We start from the raw sequence: 21342 nt of genomic DNA, 5'->3' as shown, positions 1-21342 counted from the left end.
CTACAATGACCACTAATGGAAGATTCAGTGATTCACTTTGCCATGTGCCTCCCTTTTATAAAGAACACTCTCCAGCCAACACCACTTATTAATGATTCTTTTCATTCTATAGCTCTTAATTAGGCACGTAGTTATAAATTTTATATTCAAAGAGCTGAGTGTGGCAGTACCAGCTACCTTACAGTGCTGAAAATTAAACACTTCATCTAGCTGTAGACTTGAAAACCAGTCATCTTTGAAAGTAAACTACTTAAGTATCCTTTCTCAGTAATCCCTGAAAATGAGTACAATAATATAAGAATTATCATTAATGACTGTAGAATGTTTACACATGGAACATACATATATGACATGTACGGTGTTCCTAAGGTTAAAAGGCATGTAACTCCCTGTGTGTTTGGGCAAGTCATTTTCCTTTTCTGAGTCTCAGATTTCCTGTGGTAGGTCACCTTCAACTACTAAACATTTTAAGGAATAACAATTTCATAATTCATAAAATTACAGGGAACATGATATTTTTTTCTAAAGAGACTACCCAGGTAAAAAATCTTATACTGACAAGATGGTCTTTATTTTCCAGATTTCCAGTCATTTGTTTCAAAACTCTCCAGGCCTAGGCATTGTGATTTCCCAGGTGAGTGTCCAGAGTTTGACTCCTTGATAGCGTATTTAGTTTCTTCACTGATACTTCTGGAAAAGACTTGTGAGCTCATTTTTACATTCTTTTTTTTTTTTTTAAGATTTATTTATTTAATTAATTCCCCCCCTCCCCCGGTTGTCTGTTTTCTGTGTCTTTTTGCTGCGTCTTGTTTCTTTGTCCGCTTCTGTTGTTGTCAGCAGCACGGCAAGTGTGGGCAGCACCATTCCTGGGCAGGCTGCACTTTCTTTCGCGCTGGGCAGCTCTCCTTATGGGGCGCACTCCTTGCGTGTGGGGCTCCCCTACGCGGGGGACACCCCTGCGTGGCACAGCACTCCTTGCGCGCATCAGCACTGCGCATGGGCCAGCTCCACACAGGTCAAGGAGGCCCGGGGCTTGAACCGCAGACCTCCCATGTGGTAGACGGATGCCCTAACCACTGGGCCAAGTCCGTTTCCCTCATTTTTACATTCTTAAGAGGTTTTTTTTTCCTTTTAAAAAAATACCTACAAATCTTTCCAGAACCATCTAAGGTACCATTAAAGGAGCTGTAAGTTCACAAAATAAACAACTGGTCTTCCATAAGATTCCACTACACTTGACATAATTATGTTAAAGGAGAAATGAGGGAACAGTACCCACAGTTATGACTTTATTAAAGAAACTCTTAATATTCTGCCATCCTAGCCTGCCAACTCTTGGATGTAATGTACGAAGGGGACACAGGTTTTGCCTTGGAGGACAGGGAGATGCTCATGGCACATCCTCGTTTTAGAGTGAGGGTCTTGAGCTGGATAGACCTGAATTTGAATCCCACTTCTACAACTTGCTCACTTGGAACCTTCAGAAAAAAGTGTCTTAATCTCTCTCAGACTCACTCCCTTCCCTTGTAAAATGGGCGTTCTGCTAGAACGTACCTCACAGGAGTGTTGTGACAGTTAAATGAAGATAACACACCAAGTGCCCAGCACACAGTGTGTGTTTAATAAATGCCAGCTGTTATTATTGTGGCTTTTGAGGGTATTTTTGTTATTGTTATTAAAGGATGCCTTTCTTTTTTTTTTTTAAAGATTTATTTTTATTTATTTAATTCCCCTCCCCTCCCCCGGTTGTCTGTTCTCTGTGTCTGTTTGCTGCGTCTTGTTTCTTTGTCCGCTTCTGTTGTCGTCAGCGGCACGGGAAGTGTGGGCGGCCCCATTCCTGGGCAGGCTGCTCCCTCCTTCGCGCTGGGCGGCTCTCCTTATGGGTGCACTCCTTGCGTGTGGGACTCCCCTACGCGGGGGACACCCCTGTGTGGCACGGCATTCCTTGCGCGCATCTGTGCTGCGCATGGCCAGCTCCACAAGGGTCAAGGAGGCCCGGGGTTTGAACCGCGGGCCTCCCATGTGGTAGACGGACGCCCTAACCACTGGGCCAAAGTCCGTTTCCCTAAAGGATGCCTTTCTATTCTAACTCCAAATAATAGTTGTTCTTCTCCTTGATGGAAGATTTGTGATTTCTCCTCCTCATCCATTTTTAACTCCCGCTCTCCATTTCCTTTCCCTGATGTGGGCAGATTGCTGAGCTCTACATCTTTTCCAAGACCTTCAAGGTACAACTCATGGCAACGGAGCCTCCTGTGATCAATTTACTGAAGGATAACTTCACCCTGGACATCCCTGCCTCCATCGTGATATTCACCCAATCCGAGAACTCAACAGCGAACGCCATTGTTTCCATGGACTTTGTAAGTATGCAGAGCCAGGAGGCAGCCTGTGGGTGCCAGTGCCATTCCTACTGTGGCCGCTGACCAGCAGCTTCTCAATGTGTGCATAGTTGGGGGTGATTTATCTATTAAGAGTGAGAAGGGCAGAGCAGGTGCAGTTCAGTGGTTGAGCGCCTGCTTCACGTATATGAGGTCCTGGTTCAATCCCCAGTAACTCCTAAGGGAAAAAAAAGTGAGAATGACGGGGCTGAGACTAGGGGAATGGGGAGCTCATGCTCCTATACATTGTAAAATGTTTCTCTCATCCTTCTCCCTTTCCTATGTGCTCTTCCCACTGCTTCAATGACATTAGTAGCTGAATTACTTTGTTTCTCAAAATGAGTCAATCCAGGTGGAACTCAAATGTATTGGAATAGATGAAGGCCAAATGCAATCTGATGGAACAATGAACCTAAGCAAAATATATCTCACACATACAAACATGTACACATGCATACACATCTACACACGTGGTTCATAGAGAAGAGAGCAAGGAAAAAGAAAAAAAAATGTTTAAAGGAGATTATCAAGCAAAAACAAAATCCTTACAGTCAGTTTCCTTAGGATGTTCCCACTACAGGAAATAATAGTTGCAGCCAAAATGGGTAGATTAAGCCATCTTAGTAATGAATGCTTCTGTTGTCTGTAGGTTGCTAGTACCAGTGTTGGTCTGGTTATACTGGGACAAAGACTGATCTGCTCCTTGTCTCTGAACAGGTAAGAGCAATTGATTCTGACTGGAAAATCTTGGTAATAAGTGAATGAACTGGCCGTGGAGACAATGTGACTACTAAGAGAACATGTGAAGTTACTGTTTATAGAACATGAGTCACTTAATCACTTCTACTGTAATGGATTAGATCATTTCAAAGTGTGGGCTTATCAGAGAATTACATTGTGAGGCTCTTATTTTTTCTTTCCATTAGGGTACTATTGAGGTAAATGATAAATGAGATAATTGTAAATATAATTCTGCAATATAAATTCAAATTCTAATGGCCCAGCAATGTAAACTAAACTTCCTCTTCAACAAATTCAGAGAACATGCTGAGCATCAAACTTTAGGATTAAAGGACAAAGTTTCTTGAAATCACTGCTTGCTGCCTCTATAACCATGATCAACTCTATTAACCTCTTTGAGTCTCAATTTCCTTTTCAGTAAAATAAGGAGGGTGGACGGGGTCATCCTCATGTCATGTCTTCAGGCTCTGACATTCTCATCCTAGAGAATACTAGAACACAGAGTTTAACAAAACCCTGCCTCATAGCCTCGGAGGCTCTCAAATGCAAACCATCAGTGCCCAGGATTGAACAGGTCACATGAATAGATCAGTGAACACCAATTGCCATTTGGAAAAATTATCTTTCAAGTCCATTCTCCTCAGCCCTATAAGCTGATCATTGAAGCCATGAATTGGGCTATCTGGGAGGAGAATATAGAGGAAGATCAGATGGCCCAGACTAAATCCACAGAAGAAGAAAAGGCAATAAAACAAAGAAAGCAGAGTCAGAAAAGAATGCGAAACCAAAAGGGAAAAGTAAGTGAATCACCATAAACCAACTTGATGGCTATAAAAGCTATTGTAGAAACGCAGAAAATGTTTTCAATAAAATAATGTTAAACAGAAAAAGTATAATACAAAATTGCATAAACATGGAGTTAGTCAGTTGTGTGAAATAGCTTTATATCTGAACAAGGAAGTGAACCACACAAATGAAGAGAGTTGTGTTAGGATATGGATTTATGGGGAAGCGATTTATTTTTGTTAAAATTTTCTTGGTATTTTTCCTCATAAAAGAAATAAACTCAAAAAAGGTGGGGGGGGGGGGAAGGGAGGGAGACATTATGGTTTCCTAGGGCAAAGATTTCAAGGGCACATGCCTCAGTATTACCCAGCCCTCAAAAGCCAAGCCAACTTCTCCATTAGACTCAGAAGGCACAGTGCCTGGGGCCCAGCTACTTTAGGAGACCAAGGAAATGCTTCAACAGCTTTTAAAATAATAAGAAAACAGTGAATGCAATCCAGACTGGATTATATTTATATTAATGCAATCATAGTATATAAATTTTAATATTTTTTATGGAGGAAGGGCCCCCACAGGCAAAAGTGCCTTTGGATCCACAGAAGTCCTGATGTGGCCCCATTTATAGACGATGAAAGCTGATGAAACACGATCTGTTGACAGGTAGCCCTCGGGGTGTTAGTTCAAATACGCTTGAGAGCATGGAAGCCAGAGAGCAGAAGGATGGGAAATGAAAGGAGGGGAAGTGAGGAACTGGGAGAATCAGATAGGCATGGGGGGAGGGGGGAGGATGGGATTTGGGTTGCCATGCTGCAGTTTGTGGGAGCCGCAGGCCTGGGAGCCCAGGTGAGAGCTCAGCCAGATTGAAGGCAGAGAGGAAAGAGCCAGTGGGAGAGGGGAGGCTGGAAATCTTGAATGGCTCGGGGAGAGTAGAATGGGGCTGATAACTGGGCAGCCAGCAACTAGAGAAGGTCAAAGCAATATTTGCATTTGGGCAAGGGTCAGGTTTCCTGGTGGGATTTCCTGGGAAGGGTTTTGTAGGGACAGAATTTCAGGCTTGTGTCGGCCAACGGGGCAGCCCTGAAGGGGCAGGAAAATCAGGTTCATGTCTCCGCTCAAATGGAGCCTTAGCCCTCACTTAGCCCACAAGAATACTTGAACTTCACGGGCAGCTCCTCTGAAGGAGGACTTTGCCTGCCCACTCCCTGGAGGTCTCCTTTAGAATCACAGACTTTCTGTGGCCCAGCACCTCAGCAGAGTCTGAGCAGGACCAGCTACATAATTTTCGGGACCCACTGCAAAATGAAATTGTGGGGTCCCTTGTTCCATAATTATTAAGAGTTTCAAGAAGATCCTGTGGGGCATTATCAGGCCCGGGGTCCTTTGGAGCATGGAGCCCTGTCTGAGGTCACACAGGCACTGAGGGAGGGTGGCCCCAGCAGTGGATGTTCCGGCAAATCCCAGGCACTGGGGGGACTGTGCATCAAAGCTAGAGGCAAGGCCTGCCACAGCTGCTGACAGCCGCAGGGGCCGCAGCCCTCCCTCCCGTGCAGGCCCCCCAGCCCACTCCTCTGTGCCTTGGCTCCACGGGCTGCATTTCAGGATGAGCTGACTTGGTCTTAGGTGTTGTCAGAAAGCCACAGCAGGAAAGGGGTAAACTGGGCGGGATCAGTGAGACATCCCTGAGAAGAACCAGGGGACACAGGGGCTCTGGGGCTTCAGAACAGGCTCCCCACAACTCCACGGCCTTGCTAGCCGCCACCTGCCTGAACGTGTCCCTTCCGGGAGCCACTAGGTAGAAACGAGATGCAGAAATCAGAGGCAAGTCCACTATGGTGGATTGAGAGTGGTAGTGAGCGCACGAGCTTTGGAGGCAAACTGGCTGGGCTCAGGGCCCAGCTCTGCCAATGATTAGCTGTGGAGCCTCAGGCAAGTTACTTAACCTCTCTGGGCCTCCTTTTCTTCGTCGATAAAATAATGATACAATAAGATCTATTTTATGTGGTTGTTGTGAGGAATACGTGAGTAGTATAGGCATAGTGCAGGTCAAGTGCTCAATAAATGTTGGCTATTACTATTATTTGAAATTCGGGCCTGACCTCAGCCAAGGGAAATAGATGGTCAGTTAGACAAGATCATCTCAAGAGTCCTATTATTCATAATACACATCACATCCCTGCCTCTCGCCCCATGATACCTATGAGAGAAATAGCCCTTTGTCCCTTGATTTATTACTGCTCTGTTATGGAGACTTATTGTCCACTAAGTCCTGTGCCAAGCACTTTACACATAATATTTCATTTAAACCTTACAATACTGTATCACCAGGACCCGTAAAAATGCTCAGTAAATGTCTGTAGAGTGTGCAAGCAACCCTGGAGGTAGGTATTACTACCCCCATTTTACGGTTCATAAAGATTAAATATTGTACTCAAGGTCACAGAGCTATTGAAGTTGGGACAGAACTTGAACCTGGGTGAGTCTGTTCCCAAAGCCATGAGTGTTCGCTTACTGCCTTTGATCTAGGAAAGAGCCAAGACTTAGGAAATAAGACTTAGACCAAAGACTTCCAAAAAAAGTACCCTTACCTGGAATTGGAAACTTATGAGCATGGAGTCATGCTAAGTTGAGACTGACTATAGCAACATGTCTTTTCCCAGCTTTCAGTCTTTTTCTTTAAATTAGAAAAGTTGTGGGTTTACAGAAAAAATCATGCATAAAATAGAGTTCCCGGATACCACCCTATTATTAACACCTTGCTTTAGTGTGGTACATTTGTTACGATTCATGAAAGAACATTTTTATAAATAGTATTAGGTCTTGATAAAAGAGAGAGAAAACTGGCACTGTGTATCCTGAAATGGGAAAAGCCCCCAGCCCTTCTCTCATGGCATTCAAGAATTCAGAGGGAATAAAGAATAAAGAAGGCAAAAGCTGGAAGTTCTATAATCAACTTGACCTCTTTGGGCACAGCTAGTTACAAGGACAGGCTGCAGAACCAGGCACATCAGGGTCTGCATTTTACCTCGGCCACTGGCTGGCTGTGTGACTTTGGGCAGGTTACCTCCCTAAAATCAGCTGACTCATCAGCAAACCAGAGGACCTCTCCATAGGGCTGTTGTGTGGGTAGATGAGATAAAATATGTGAAGCACTTAGCACAATATCCAATGTAGAGTCAGTGCTCAAGAAATATGTGTTACTACTACCAGTAGTTCATTCTCTTTCCTCATCCTAGGATCAAAATTTGACCAAGTAAAAGGAAGAAATTGGTCCCAAGAGATGTGACCAGTTAGGATGGTCCTAAACACTGTGAACTGCACTTGGTCCTCAAAGTCATAAAATAGATTTCTATGGCTCTATCTAAAATTGTTTCTTTTCCCAAACACAGTCCTACTTGGAGTCAACCCTCAATACCGGTTGGCCCACGTTATAGAAATTTTCGAGATTAAAGCACAGGCAAGTTAAGTGACACTCTCCCTTCCTGGTTCATAAACACATGACTTCATTCAAATTCTTTTTCACCACATGCAAAGCTTAAGGCAATAAACTTTAATTACTGTTGAACTGGTTAAAACTGTGGGATCTTAAAAATTTATTGAGAAGTTGTAGGTTTATACAAAAAATCATGTAGAAAATACAGAGTTCCCACATACCGCCCCCCCCCATTATTAACACCCTGCATTAGTGTTATACCTTTGTTTCAAATCATGAAAGAATATTATTATAATTGTACTAACTATAATCCATAGTTTGTATTAGGGTTCATAGTTTGGTTGTACAGTCCTGTTTTCTTTTAAATTTTTATTCTAGCAACATATATACAACCTAAAATTTTCCCTTTTTAAGCACATTCAAATGTGTAATTCAGTACTTTTAATTACATTTACAATGTTGTGCTACCATCACTGTCATTCATTACCAAAACTTTTCCATCACTCCAAACAGAAACTCTTAGAATTAAGTATTAACTCTCCATTCTCTACCTGCTCTCTGGCCCATAGTAATCTCTGTTGTAGTTTCTGATTCTATGAATTTGCCCATTCAAATTATTTCACATCAGTGAGATTATACAATGTTTCCTTTTGTGTTTGGCTTATTGCATTCAACATGATGTCTTCAAGGTACATTCATGTTGCTGCATGCATCAATTCTTTGCTCCTCTTCATGGTTGAATAATATTCTATTGTATGGATAGACCACATTTTGTTTACCCATTCATCTTGTAATGGACTTTTGGGTTATCTTCCATCTTTTGGCTATTGTGATTAATGATGCTATGGATTCTGATGTGCAAATATCTGTTCGAGTCCCTGCTTTCAATTCTTTTGGATATATACCTAGAAGTGGGATTGGCAGGTCATATGGATAATTCTATACTTAATTTTCTGAGGAACTGCCAAACTGCTTACCACAACAGCCTTCCCATTTTACATTTCCACCACCAATGAACAAGTGTTAGCAATTTTCCACTCTCCAACCCTTGTATTTTTCATTTTTTTAAATAGTAATCATTCTGGTGGTTGTGAAATGGCATCTCATTGTAGTTTTTGACTTGCATTTCGCTACTGGCTAATGACGTCGATGGGTTTTCTTTTTTCTTTTTTTTTTTGTTCATTTGCATATCTTCTTTGGAGAAATGTCTATCAAGTCTTTTGACCATTTTGAACTGGGTTATTTGTCTTTTTGTTGTTGAATTGTAGGACTCCTTTATTTATTCTGGGTATTAAACACTTATCAGATATTTGGTTTCCAAATACTTTCTCCCATTCTGTAGGTTGTCTTTTTTCTTTTATGATGAAGTCCTTTGATAAATGTCCTTTGCTGATCCTTCTTTGGGTGTAAAGTCCAAGACACTATTGCCTAACAGAAAGCCCTGATGACGTTTCTCTAAATTTCCCTCTAGGTGTTTTATAGACCTGGTTCTTACAGTTCAGGTTAATTTTTGTGTAGGGGTCCTTCTTCATTCCTCTCATATGGATATCCAGTTTTCCCAGCACCATTTGTTGAAGTGAATCTTCATTCCCAATTGAGTGGACTTGGCTCCTTGCCAAAGAACAATTAGCCATACATGTGAAGGTCTATTTCTGAACTCTCAATTCTGTTTTATTGGTCTATATCTGGCCTTATGCCAGTACCATGCTGTTTTGAACAGTGTAGCCTTGTAGTAAGTTTTAAAATTGTTCTTCCTTCTAAAGATGGTTTGGCTATTCAGAGCCCTTACCTTTCCATACAAATCTGATAATGGGCTTTTCCATTCCTGCAAACAAGACTGTTGGAATTTTGATTGGGAAGTGTAAATCACTTTTGGTAGAATTAACATCTTAACAATACTTAGTCTTCCAATGTGTGAACATGAAGGTCCTTCCACTTATTTAGGTGTTCTTTGATTTCTTTTAGCAATGTTGTATAGTTGTCCATATATGTCTTTTAAATCCTTGGCTAAATGTATTGCTAGATATTTGATTCTTTTAGTTGTTATTTAAATGGAATTTTTTCTTAATTTCCTCTTCAGTTTATTCATTACTAGTGTATAGAAACCATACTGATTTTTATAGTTGATCTAGTACCCTGCCATTTTGATGAATTTGTTTTTAGCTCTAGTAACTTTTCTGTGGCGTTTTCAGGATTTTCTGACATGAAGCAATTTTTTTTTACCTTGCCATGATTGAAGCTTTGGATGCTCCCCAACTGTACCCCACCCTACTACCATCACACCTAACACACAGTCACACTCACACACACACACCCTATAACCCCTCCCAAGCAACAGAAAATGCAAATATAGTTGACACTAAGCAGATGAAATCACTACCTAATACTACTTCTCATAGCTTAGGCAGATAAAAATTTCTCAATGTGAGCCATCTGGAAAGAAACCAGGAAAGGAAAATCCCAGTTTCTATTGGAACCATACTTTGGACAGATGGGCAGAGTTCAAGGTGGCCCGTGGCCTGGTTCCCTCTCCCTCCTTCCTCTGAGCTATTGCTGAAGCCAGGGCAGAGGAATGTTCCCACTGGAAAAGGATACCCCAAGTGGATTCTTCTCCCTGACTCGTTAGGGGAATTTCCAGCTTCATGAGGCATTGAGGTTAAAACATTGGGAAGCATTTCTTCATAAAGAGGGCTCTTTAATAATGACATGGATTCAACAAATTCCTCCCCTCAAAATCTTTCCTTATTGGATTAAATCCTCAACCTAGGATTTTTAAGCTCTTCAACTACTTTTCCCCCAAAACTTTTGTCCCCTAGTTCCCCAGATGAATGTTTTGCTTTAGATGAACTCACCCTAAAAGTAATCCCAATTCCAACAAACACTCCCCACCTGTCTCCTTTATCTATTCATTTATTCAGGCATCCATTTGGTGAGAATTTATTTAACTGCACATTGTTCTTGACTCAGACAGAAAAGAGGAGAAAAATGGTTCCTATCTTCCACGTCCAGAGTCTGGTGAGAGAAACAGTGATATCAACAGGCAATTACACACACACACACACACACGCACACTACTCCAGCCCACGCTGGTTTCTTCACCTTTTCAGAATTCCCACCACAAGTCTGTATGGTGTATAAACTCACAAAGGAGCACCAGAATGCACACTGCTTTGGGTTGTTCTCTAATTGCTTCCTGTACATGCAGCTTTTCTCCATCCCTCATAAATACAGATATAAACTAGAGTCTTCACATCACCCAGAATATTACTGAGCAGAGAATGAGCATCTGAGAAGTCTCTTGGCTGCCAATCTCTTCTCCAGGCACATCCAGAGGGCGCTCTACAGACGTCATCTCCTTCTTAAAAAACCCGCAATAGATTCCTTGCTTTCAGCACAGAGCTCAAAATCCTAGAGTGGCCTGAGAAGTCCTGCCCTGTCAGCCCCCACCTGCCTCTCCAGCATCTGTCCACAGGGTCTTTGCAACCCCTGCCTGGACCCTTCCCCTTTCCTTCCTCATTTCGTCCTTTTAATCCTATTCATTCCTCTTATGTCAGCTCAAGAATCCCTTTCTTGGGAAAGCTTCTTGCACCCATCAAGTTAGATCAGCTCTCTTTGACATCGCCTCAATCCTTTTGCTTTTCTTCAGAGCATGTATCTCCATTTGTAATTTAACCTTCAATAGCAGGATTCTTTGATTAATGTCTGCCTCTCTACTAGGCCACAGGCTAACAAGACCAGTGACTGTGCCTGGTTTGGTTCACAATTGTATCTCCAGCACTTGGCCGGGTGCTCACACGTATTAGGGGTTCACTAAATATTTGCTGGATGAATCAATGAATAAATGATTAAACACTAAGTGCCTAGAATGTGCTTTAGTCTGTGCTCAATTCTGGTAATTAGGAGGTGATTAGGCCTGAATCTGTGCCCTCAAGTGGTTCACAGTCAGGGGGCCGATGGATAAACAATTATGACATGCTATTGAGTGCTGGGATTGATTTGCAGTGTCTGCCACAGTCATAGGGTTAGCAGAATGGCCACGTTAGTGACTATGCTCTGGTCTGCTTACCCTCCATTATATCATATTTGCTATCTTAACCTAGATCATGATGTGCTTTTTGCCATGTTTAAGAGTTTGTACTTTAGCTCTAATTTTTAATCAGAGCAATAAACCTCTGAAACTTTAAAAATAGGCCTATTTTATATGTCTGCAAGATAAGACTATTTTAGCTCCTTTCTTTCCCCCCTACACCCCCCAACTATTCATGCTACTATTCCTTAAACTACTTCCTAGAAGCAGGGCTTGAATTAACAGGTCAGGGATTTGGTAGAGGATGAAGGGTCAAAAGACTGGATTCAGACGCCACCTGGTGATCTGAGCTGAGTTTGTATGTTTTTCAAAACCAGGAAGGGAGAGTTTGGTCATTTTTTAAAAATTGTGGTAACACATATACAACATAAATATTCTTATTTTAACTCCTTTCTAGTATACAATTCAGTGGAGTTAATTATATTCACAAATTCTGTGCTACCATCACCACCATTCATTACCAAAATTTTTCTATCACCCCAAACAGAAACTCTGTCTTCATTAAGCCATAACTCCCCAGTCTCTTCTCACCCCACCCCCAAACTTTGGTACTTTCTACTCCCTGCCTCTACATATTTCCATATTATACTTATTTTGTATAAGTAAAATCATACAATATCTGTCTTTTTGAGTCTGGCTTATTTCATTCAACATGATGTCTTCCATGTCCATCCATGCTGTAGCACGTACCAGAGCTTCATTCCTTCTTATGGCTGAATAAAATTCCATTGTATGGCTATACCACAATTTGCTTATCCATTCATCTGTTGATGGACACTTGGGTTGCTTTAACCTTTTGGCATTGTGAGTAATACCACTATGAATATCTGTGTGCAAATATCTGATCTTTAAATGTGATAACAGAAAGATTTTGGAAGAGGTAACACTTGAGTTGAATCTTAAGAAATGAGTTAACCAATCCAAGAAGAAGAAGGGCAATTCCAGACAGAGGGAATAGCATCTCCAAAATTTTGGAAGCCAGGACCATTATATGTTCAAGGAAATATCACGTGATTTTTTTTAGGATCTTTATGACTCTAGATACTCTAATTTTTGGAGTCTCCATCCCAAAACATATGCATATATTCAAGTGCATTCCATATTAAATATAACATATGAAAAACTATGCATAAGGTGGAGTTGCAGTGACTAGTTCCCATAATGTTACTTTCAGTAGACATTTATTTAAACAATTATTAATTTCAATTTCTCAGAATTCAGGAGTATATGTTTTAAAGCCAAAATATTTTCCACTAATGAATAAAATACAGCACTCAACCGTTCAAGGTTACTACATATTAAATTAGAGATAGAGAATGAAAAGAGATGAAAGAAGAAAGGTAGCTAGGAGCCAGAGAACAGAAAAGTATGTAAGTGACTTGGACTTTATCCCAAGCCATTAAAGAATTTTGAGCAGGAGGGTGACCTCAGCAGACGTTTCTGTAATATAGCTCACTCTGGGAATGGTGTGGAAGATGGATTGGAAGAGTCAAAACTAGAGGTAGGGAGATCCGTCAGAAGGTTGATACAGAAGGAAGACTCTAGACCAGAGCAAAAATTAGTCCCAGAAAGAAAAAGGAGAAAGCAAGACAAGGAAAGCTCTTTAGTGGAAGGGTGCTCTGGACTAGGCATCAAGTGATCTGAGTTCCAGTACCAGTTCTGCCATTACTGTTTCCCCTCTTTGGACCGTAGATTCCTTATATATAAAATGAAAGGGTCCCCCTGTTCATTTCTAGTGTTTCATATTCCTATTACTATTGCATAGAAAATCAGGTGTGTGTACTGGGAGGTGTGTAATTGGATCACCCCTTGCTAACACTGGGAAAGAAACAATGTTGACCATTAGCTTTCTTATGGAATTCTCCATAAAATATCAAATATCTACTACCCTAACCAAGCATGTGGGGGGCTTCCTGTTACTTGGACCTACAACAAGTGCTTTTTACGGTATTTGACAAAGAATATCAAAGGCCTAGCTGTCAGCATTTCTGCTTCATAATGGAAATGGCTAACATTTATAAAGTGCTAAGGATATGCCACGGACAGTTCTAAGCATTTGACATACATTATCTCATTTAATTTTCACTACAGCCCTATGAGGGAGGTACTACTCTTACTTGTATTTTGTAAATGATAAAAACTAGAGAAATTAAGGAAGTTCACATAGTCAAGAAGAGGCAGAAATGAGATGCAAACCTGGGCATTCTGCTAAGAGTTTCTACTCTTCAATAATTATACTGCACTGCCTTTCATGTCAGATGGCTGTCATAGCTCATGTTTCCCTTATGTGCTATGACTGAGCAATTAAAAGCATTGTATGAGTAATATGGCCTTCTGTAGAAGCACAGACTCTAAGAGTCAAGGTGATTGGGCTTTGCCATCTGGATCCGTCATCTGCTGGCTCTGTGACGTTGAATAAATTACTTACCATCTTTGAACATCAGTTTCCTCATTTTGCGAAAGGATATGTAATAATTGCATATCTCATATAGGGCTTTTGTGAAGATTAAATTAGAAAATGTTTATAAAACTCCTAGAACAGTGCCCGCTGCCCAGTATCATCATTGCCATGGTCGCCGTTATCATCATTTTCATTTATTAATAAGGGGCCAGACTGGTTCAAAGAAGTTATACAGTCACGTTCAGAGTAGGAAGACCTGAAAACTGTTTCTTAATATAGTTCTGCCTTCCAAGCGGCCCACAGTAATTCCCATTTAGCAAATGCGCCTGGGACCGCCACCCTGGTTACAAATCGAAACCTTCCTCTGTTCCTCCTCTGCTTCTCCAGCAGCAAAAGGTAGGGGTAGACGATGTAATGGAACACCATGTCCTTGCAAGTTTGTTTGCATGCATGTTTTTAATAGCCATATTGAACTAAAGAAAATTCCCTTTCTTTTTGCTCCTTTCTACTAAGGTCATTGTTCTCTTTCTAAAAATCTACCCTCCTGTAACCTTTTCCTGTTTCCCTTCAGATTCCGCCTCTCTTTGCCAGAGTCCAATCACAGCAACATTGAGGTAAGAATCAGAGCTCTTATTTTCCCAGGTAAGAGAAGGTTCAGAATTCTATCTGCCTGGTGTTTGTCTTCTGTGAACTCTGAGTGTTTGATTTCTCCATGCACGTAGCTTTTGACTTTAAAATTCTTTATGTAGCTACTCCTCTAAAGAGACCATTAGTTATTAAACAAGACAGTAACTCTCCAGCCACTTATATCTATGCAGAGAGACTAAAGAAAGGATTGTAAAAAATGATTAAGACATTGGGCAATGCCAGAAAAGCAGAAACTGTCAGAGGTAATTCATTTATTTGACATAAAATAAGCCCCAAGAGTTAAATTTGAGGTCAGAATCCCAAAGAAGACGTTATATGTAAATTATTAGGCTATAATTCATTTTGCTCTTTGAAGACTTTCCACCTTTCTCCTAAAATTGGGTCAAAGCTGGTGGTGTGGATACCTTTTGGGTAGGAGAGGGATCAGACTAGAGAATTTCTGACTGGAAGAGGACCCTCCAACACCCCACCTGGAAACCTCCTTCACAGCTTGGAAACTTCCCCGGCTTCAGGAAGATCAGCCAAATCACTCATTGGCATTTGGGTCCAGGCACAGGACAACTTCATTCATTCATAGATGGCACTATCTTCCAGGAGTTAACTGCCTGGATTTTGGAATCAGAATGCCTGGGAAGAACAGTACCTGGGTCATGGTCACTCCTACATAAATGTTAGTTATTAATATTATCATTATTCATTCATTTTACAAGGACTTGGGAACCAGGCATTGTTCTAAATAATTAACAAAAGTGATAAAGTCCCTAGCCACATGGCATTTACATTCTAGACCACTTGTTCTCCACTAGAGGTCATTTTCCCCCCAGGGCACACCTGACAATGTCTGAAGACATTTTTGATTGTCACGATGATGGGGGTACTATTGGCATCTTATATGTAGTTGCTGCTAAATCTCTGACAATGCACATGTCAGGGCCCACAACAAAAAAAATACCAGCCCCAAATGTCAATAATGCCGCTGATGGGAAACCCTGTATGTGTGTGTGTGCATGTGCGTGTATGTGCATGACAGAGAGAGAGGCAGACAGACAGACAGAAAGAGAGGTGAGAGAGAGAGAACAGGTTGAAGGTGATAGACAATAAACAAATATATATTGTAGGTGCTGGAAATGCTGTAAAGAAAAATAAAGGAAGACGAAAGGATAGGTGGTGCGGGTAGGAATGGAGCTGGAAGATGACAACCTAAGGGTTGTTAAGAGGATCGGCTGAGATTACGTGTAAAATTCACTTAGCACATTGCCCAGTACTCCACGGGAAGTGTTAAATAAATGGTCGTTGTTGTTATATTTACCATAATAAATATTTCAGTTACTATGACATGTATGTTTAGATACAGTATAGGATAATGGTTACATACACAAACTCTAATGTCAAACTGTGTAGAGTCCAGATCTTACTTACAAGGTGGGTGGCCTTGGACAAGTCACTTAATCTCTCACAGGGCAGAGTCATGGGACAGCTATAAGATGGGAATAGATCTGGGGAAAATTAGTCAGAGAATTTAGCCAGGATGCTAAACAAGGGGTTGTTGAATTTTAATTTTGCAGAAGTTTCCAATTTTCAGACAGGGAAAATTAGGAGCCAGTGGCAATAGTATCAGTAAGGTGGGAAATAGGTCCTACCATTCATGCCAGACACTGAGGTCTAAAATATCTGTCTTTTCTCCTGCACTGTTGGTTAACAGTCCCTGGCATAGCCATTTGGTAGATTACAGACTATAGTCAATAAGACTGCACAGCTGACTTCCACCTAAATAGTATCTTGTGAGCCCAGAGAAGGGCAAAATGAATCAATGTCTCCTAGGAACACCCAGGTAAACTGCTTAGGATGGAGCACAGTGTGCTAACTGTGGCATATCTGGAAAAATAATAAGCATTTTATATGATATTAACTTTTAAAATCCTGACAACAACTCTGTGAGATTAGTACTATTATTTTCCACTTTACAGTTGAGGAAATTGAGGCAGACAACATAAGTAACTTTTATACCACCACATAGTCTGTAGGTGGTAAAACCAAGAGGTAAGCCTAGTGTGCTCTGGCATCAGAGCCAGGATTGCTAAGCTACAAAGAGGTTCTTATCATGGCTAAGCAAAGAGGATGCTTAAAAAAGCATTTGCTGAATGAAATGGTATTCATCATACTCCATTTATTCCCCTCTCCCAGGTGGCTCCCTTGTCTGTTTGCTTGTTGTTTTTTGCAAATTGTTTGTGCTTGTTGTCTGCTCGTTGTTTGTTGCGGGTTTTTTAGGAGGCATCAGAAACCAAACCTGGGACCTCCTGTGTGGGAGGTGGGCTCTCAACTGCTTAAGCCACATCTAATCCCTCCATTTATTATTTTTTAAAGATTTATTTATTTATTTATTCCCCTCCCCTTTGTAGTTTTATGCTTGTTGCCTGCCCTCTGTGTGCTCTTCTGTGTCTGCTTGTCTTCTCTTTAGGTGGCACCGGGAACCAATCCTGGGACTTTCCCAATTGGGAGGGAGGCGCTCAATCTCTTGCATGACCTCAGCTCCCTATTCAGCTGCATCTCTCTCCTCTGTGTCTCTTTTTGTTGCATCATCTTGCTGTGCCAGCTCTCTGAGTGGGCCAGCACTCCTGCGCAGGCCTGCACTCCGCTGGGGCCAGCTCTCCGCTCGGGCCAGCTCGCCACATGAGCCAGCTTGCCTTTCACCAGGAGGCCCTGGAAATCAAACCCTGGACCTACTATATGGTAGATGGGAGCCCAATCACCCAAGCCACATTCATTTCCCCCTCCATTTATTTTTAATCCCAGAATCGTCTCAGGAACCAACAGTTTGCTTAGATTATACAAGCACAATAGTTTATTAAAGTTAAGTTGAGAGTTTTGGTGATGCCCTAAACTCAGAGCATAATATAATGCAAGTGAACTCCTGGGGCAGGGATTCCCAATGAATAAAGGGAAAAGTAGTTGGGAAATATACTAGCTGTTCTTGCTGGTCTTATTGGGCAGATATCCAAGCTGCTTGCTGCCACCTTACAGAAGTGCCCATTAAGAAGGGAAAAGGTTGGGAAACTCTGTAATTTGGTTTCCCTTAAAATGTCTCTGAGTGTATGGAAAGCTCCTATATCTTCATGGAGAGGCTGCAGTTACTGCTTTCTATCCTGAAAAGGTCTGGACACATGCATGTCAAAACCTGGCACGGTAATTCAAAGAACCCCGATTTGGTGCTGATGCAGTTTCCCTTTCATTTTAGGTGTTGAGATTTGAGAATATTCTGTCCACCATTCTTCACTTTGGCGTCCTCCCACTGGCCAATGGTAAGTTTTTAGGAAACAATATGACTCTGACATCAGCTAAACATTGGGGATTTGGAGGAATTTTCACCCCCAAAGCTTGTGCTTCTAGAGCGTTATTGCGAATCCAGGCCATAGCCAGAATTACAAAGTTTGTGCCATCAAAGATATTGCTGCAAAATTAGTTACTCCAGATCTAAGCCCTCTTAGGAAGTCTATTTGCAGACAGAGCAAGGGCTTAGGAGGTTGGAATCACTCTCCTTAAGCAGTAAGGAGACTCAGTCAGGTCAGTGGGTAATGAGATTATTCTCCCTAAATGGTGTAATTGTGATTCTAATGCAAGAACCACTGCCTGGATAGACACAGTTTTAATGAATGACAATCCTGGACTTTATCCCTGCACCACAATTGTTCACAGACTGCAACATCTTGAGTTCAGCTTAGTAAAATATTTTTTATATTAGAGCCTGAATTGTTCTCAAATTGCACAAATTATGGTATTTTCAAAACATAAATTGGGCAGGTTGCCAGCATTTTTCTTCTGTCCAAATACACATAATTACATGTGCATTTTTATTAAGCACTGGTTAATAAATAATTCTTCCAGGAAAATGCTAAGCACATGTCACTCAGAGAGAATGAAAAGGTAAATGGTTTCAAAAATGCTTAAAAGTCTTTTACAAGTTTGCCAAAACTTCTGTGCCCCATGAACAACTATTTCACATAATGTTCTGTATTTTAGCAAAGCTGCAGCAAGGATTTCCTCTGCCCAACCCACACAAAATCTCATTCGTCAATTCAAATATTGAAGTTCTTGAGGTAAGAAAGCAAGTCTCCTCTTAACTGACCATTTCTTACTAGAAGTCTCTTCCTGCTTTGTGTATTCTTGTTTTATTTTCTTATGCTTTGTTTTTTTCCAGCCCAAGGAATTTTGTAAACAAGACATTTCGCTTTTGAAATGTGTAATTAAATTGAAGCACATTTAAAATTCAGTTTTAAAAATCAGACCAAGTCCATTTCACTTATCAGCAAAATTTATGTGCTCCACAGTGCAAGACATGCTTTAGTGTGCTTTATTTGAAATACTCCATAAGACCACATGTAAGGCTGTGCATATTATTGACATTTTATAAATGAAGAAACTAAGATTCAAGAGAGGTGACGTGGCTTTTGCAGGTGGAAAAGGGTGTGACTGGGACTGACTGGCTCTTCCGATCCCCCAGACAGTGAACTTTCTTCTGAACCAAAGCGCCTGCTCTGGGTTCAGGAATGTGTTGAGAGCTATTTTCTGCTTTATCATTATTAACTAACTTCAGACGCCTTTTTTCCCTACCTTTTTGCTACTTCTTTGTTTGGAGAGGCAGAAATAAGGTTCTGGTAAAATTCTCCAGTTCCACACACTATCCTGTCTCCCCTTCTTACCTCACTACTTCCCTTCCCCCCACGCATATCTCTCTCTCTCACACACACACACATACACACACATGTGCACATGCACACCCACAAAATTCTACAAATGCTTTAATGCGTCAGATGACAATAATCCCAAATGACCCATTCCTCTGTCTGAGACATTACAATAGGGCACAGGAGTGAGGATAGGGCATGGGACAATAGAACCTTTTTAAAAATCCATCTCTCTCCTTCACCCCTCAGGCAAACCCAGGCATTCTTTGGCTGTGAGTGCCCAAAATCTGACATTATCTTCATGATTGCATCCTTTTCAGGGTTTCCTTTTGATTTCTACCGACCTGAAGTATGAAGAAACCTTAAAGCAGCAGCCCAGTTTCCGTGGTTGGGAAAGACTGAACCTGTTCAATGGACAGTGGAGGAGAAATGCAGCCCCTTGATTGCTTGTTTGCAATCCACCACAGAGAGTGAATGTCCCTTAATTCTGCAGTAAACCCAAAGCGGGGAGATGGTGCACACCAGATGATATAAGTCCTTGTGAACTGCTTAGGCAGAAAGCTTTCTTTCTCAAGTGCTCAGGGATCTAAAGTGAGGCAAACTGGGCAGAATAGGGGTTTGTGTACCTCCGTGTGCTTGAATATGTACGTGTGCTTGATGTTTGTGGCTGTGTTTATAAGATTCTGGGGCCAAGAGCTAGGCACACATTTGACAAGATGAATATGAAACTCTAAATACCTCTTTGCACTGGTTGTTATCAGTGGAGGTTCTTTCATCTCGCTAGGGTTTTCCCCCTCCCTCAATATTGGATTTTCTGTTTTATATTTACTGTTACTATTTCCTTTATTTAATTAAAATTGTTTTCTAATCATTGTCAACCTTGTCTTTTTACTTGAGAAATTTCCTGCTCACAATTTATTTTTTAAAAATAAGACAAGGGGCAGGGAAAAGGAATTAGTGTCTTTAATGTTGATGAAAACTGAGATTATACAGATTTCAAGGCTTGATTTAAAAGGGAATTCCTTGTCTCTTGAATCTTTCCAGAAATAGGGTGACTTGCAAGAAGCTGTGAATGTTGTATCATTTCCAGAGTGATCTTTTTAAGTTTTGGATATGTTTTCCTCCACAGATGAAATGAATTGGTAGTTCAGAGCACTCAACCTAGATAATTCAGTCAGTGGTGATATTTATGTTGCTAGAGCACCTATCAGTGGGAGTGAAACTGAGGTGACGCAGAGAGAAGGAACCAGAACAGGTAGTGAAAAAAATGAATTTAAACCACAAACTTTGCTTCTGCAGAGCTGACAGTCTAGCGGAGGAGTGGAAGAGAGATGTTTCCAGAGTACTTACTGTATGCCGAGCCCTGTCTGAGTTACTCCATGAGTGTTAGGAAGTTTAATCCTCAGCCACTCTGGGAAGAATTATGATCCCATTTTATAGATGAGGAATCAGAGGCCCAGAGGGATTAATAATGCAGCTCTAGTAAAAGGCAGAGGTAGATATTGAATCCAAGCCTTTCTGACTCCAAAATTGTTATTTTTTACACAAGATGGGGCTAGAAACTGAAATCATTTTAAGATCACTTATCGATTCTGAACAAGAGGCACTGAGTATAAAACCATGATCAGAAAGGTCTTACTCATCAAAGGAGGCTAGACTGGGAAGTCCTGGGATCCAAAGGGACTGTGGTTTATTCATCTTTGTAGCGCAGGCCTGGCCATAACTGATGCACCCCTGCCCACCCCACCACCCCCGCCTGGTTTTGTTGAAATAAATGAAAGGATAAACAGTCATATTTCATTCTTTGGGAACCTTTTTTTCTGACAAAATTTATTAAATACACATACAAATTCATTCGGAAGCATTACCATTCTTCAGTTGTGGCATTTATTTAAGCATATTTGTCTTTCTCCCTGCAAGCATATCCTTTCCCAGTCACTGCTATGAGCATCTGCTAAACATGATATATCCACTAGAGCAGCTGGACGTGATCCAAATTCAGTGTGCTTTCCTGAGCTGCCGAATAGCACTTCCAAAACGAAGAACAACTAGAGAATACTAACTGCTGGATTTAGTTTACCTTTACAGTCCAGAACAACTAGTAGAGCTTCAAAAAGGTAAACACTAGAGGGCAGTTTAACTTAACAAGAGTAACGCGATCCGTGCGGAGCCTTTCGAGCCGCTGC

The 21342-nt window shown here is 41.2% G+C and overlaps 1 protein-coding gene across 1 annotated transcript in view; it reads left to right on the top strand.

Moving 5' to 3' along the window:
* Positions 1–21340, top strand: part of BPIFC (BPI fold containing family C) — a 43615-nt gene extending 22275 nt beyond the window's left edge. Inside the window, exons 10-16 of the mRNA XM_004480810.4 lie at positions 581–634; positions 2193–2363; positions 3031–3098; positions 14398–14440; positions 17710–17773; positions 18492–18568; positions 19477–21340. Coding sequence (XP_004480867.1) covers positions 581–634; positions 2193–2363; positions 3031–3098; positions 14398–14440; positions 17710–17773; positions 18492–18568; positions 19477–19599 — 600 coding nt within the window. The 3' untranslated portion in view covers positions 19600–21340. The remainder of the gene's footprint in view (positions 1–580; positions 635–2192; positions 2364–3030; positions 3099–14397; positions 14441–17709; positions 17774–18491; positions 18569–19476) is intronic.
* The last annotated feature ends 2 nt before the right edge of the window (positions 21341–21342 follow it).

This window comes from Dasypus novemcinctus, chromosome 12 (genome assembly GCF_030445035.2).
Source record: "Dasypus novemcinctus isolate mDasNov1 chromosome 12, mDasNov1.1.hap2, whole genome shotgun sequence".
Classification (NCBI taxonomy): Eukaryota; Metazoa; Chordata; class Mammalia; order Cingulata; family Dasypodidae; genus Dasypus; species Dasypus novemcinctus.
The sequence above is the reverse complement of the archived record's forward strand: the minus strand, read 5'-3'. Positions and strand labels throughout refer to the sequence as shown.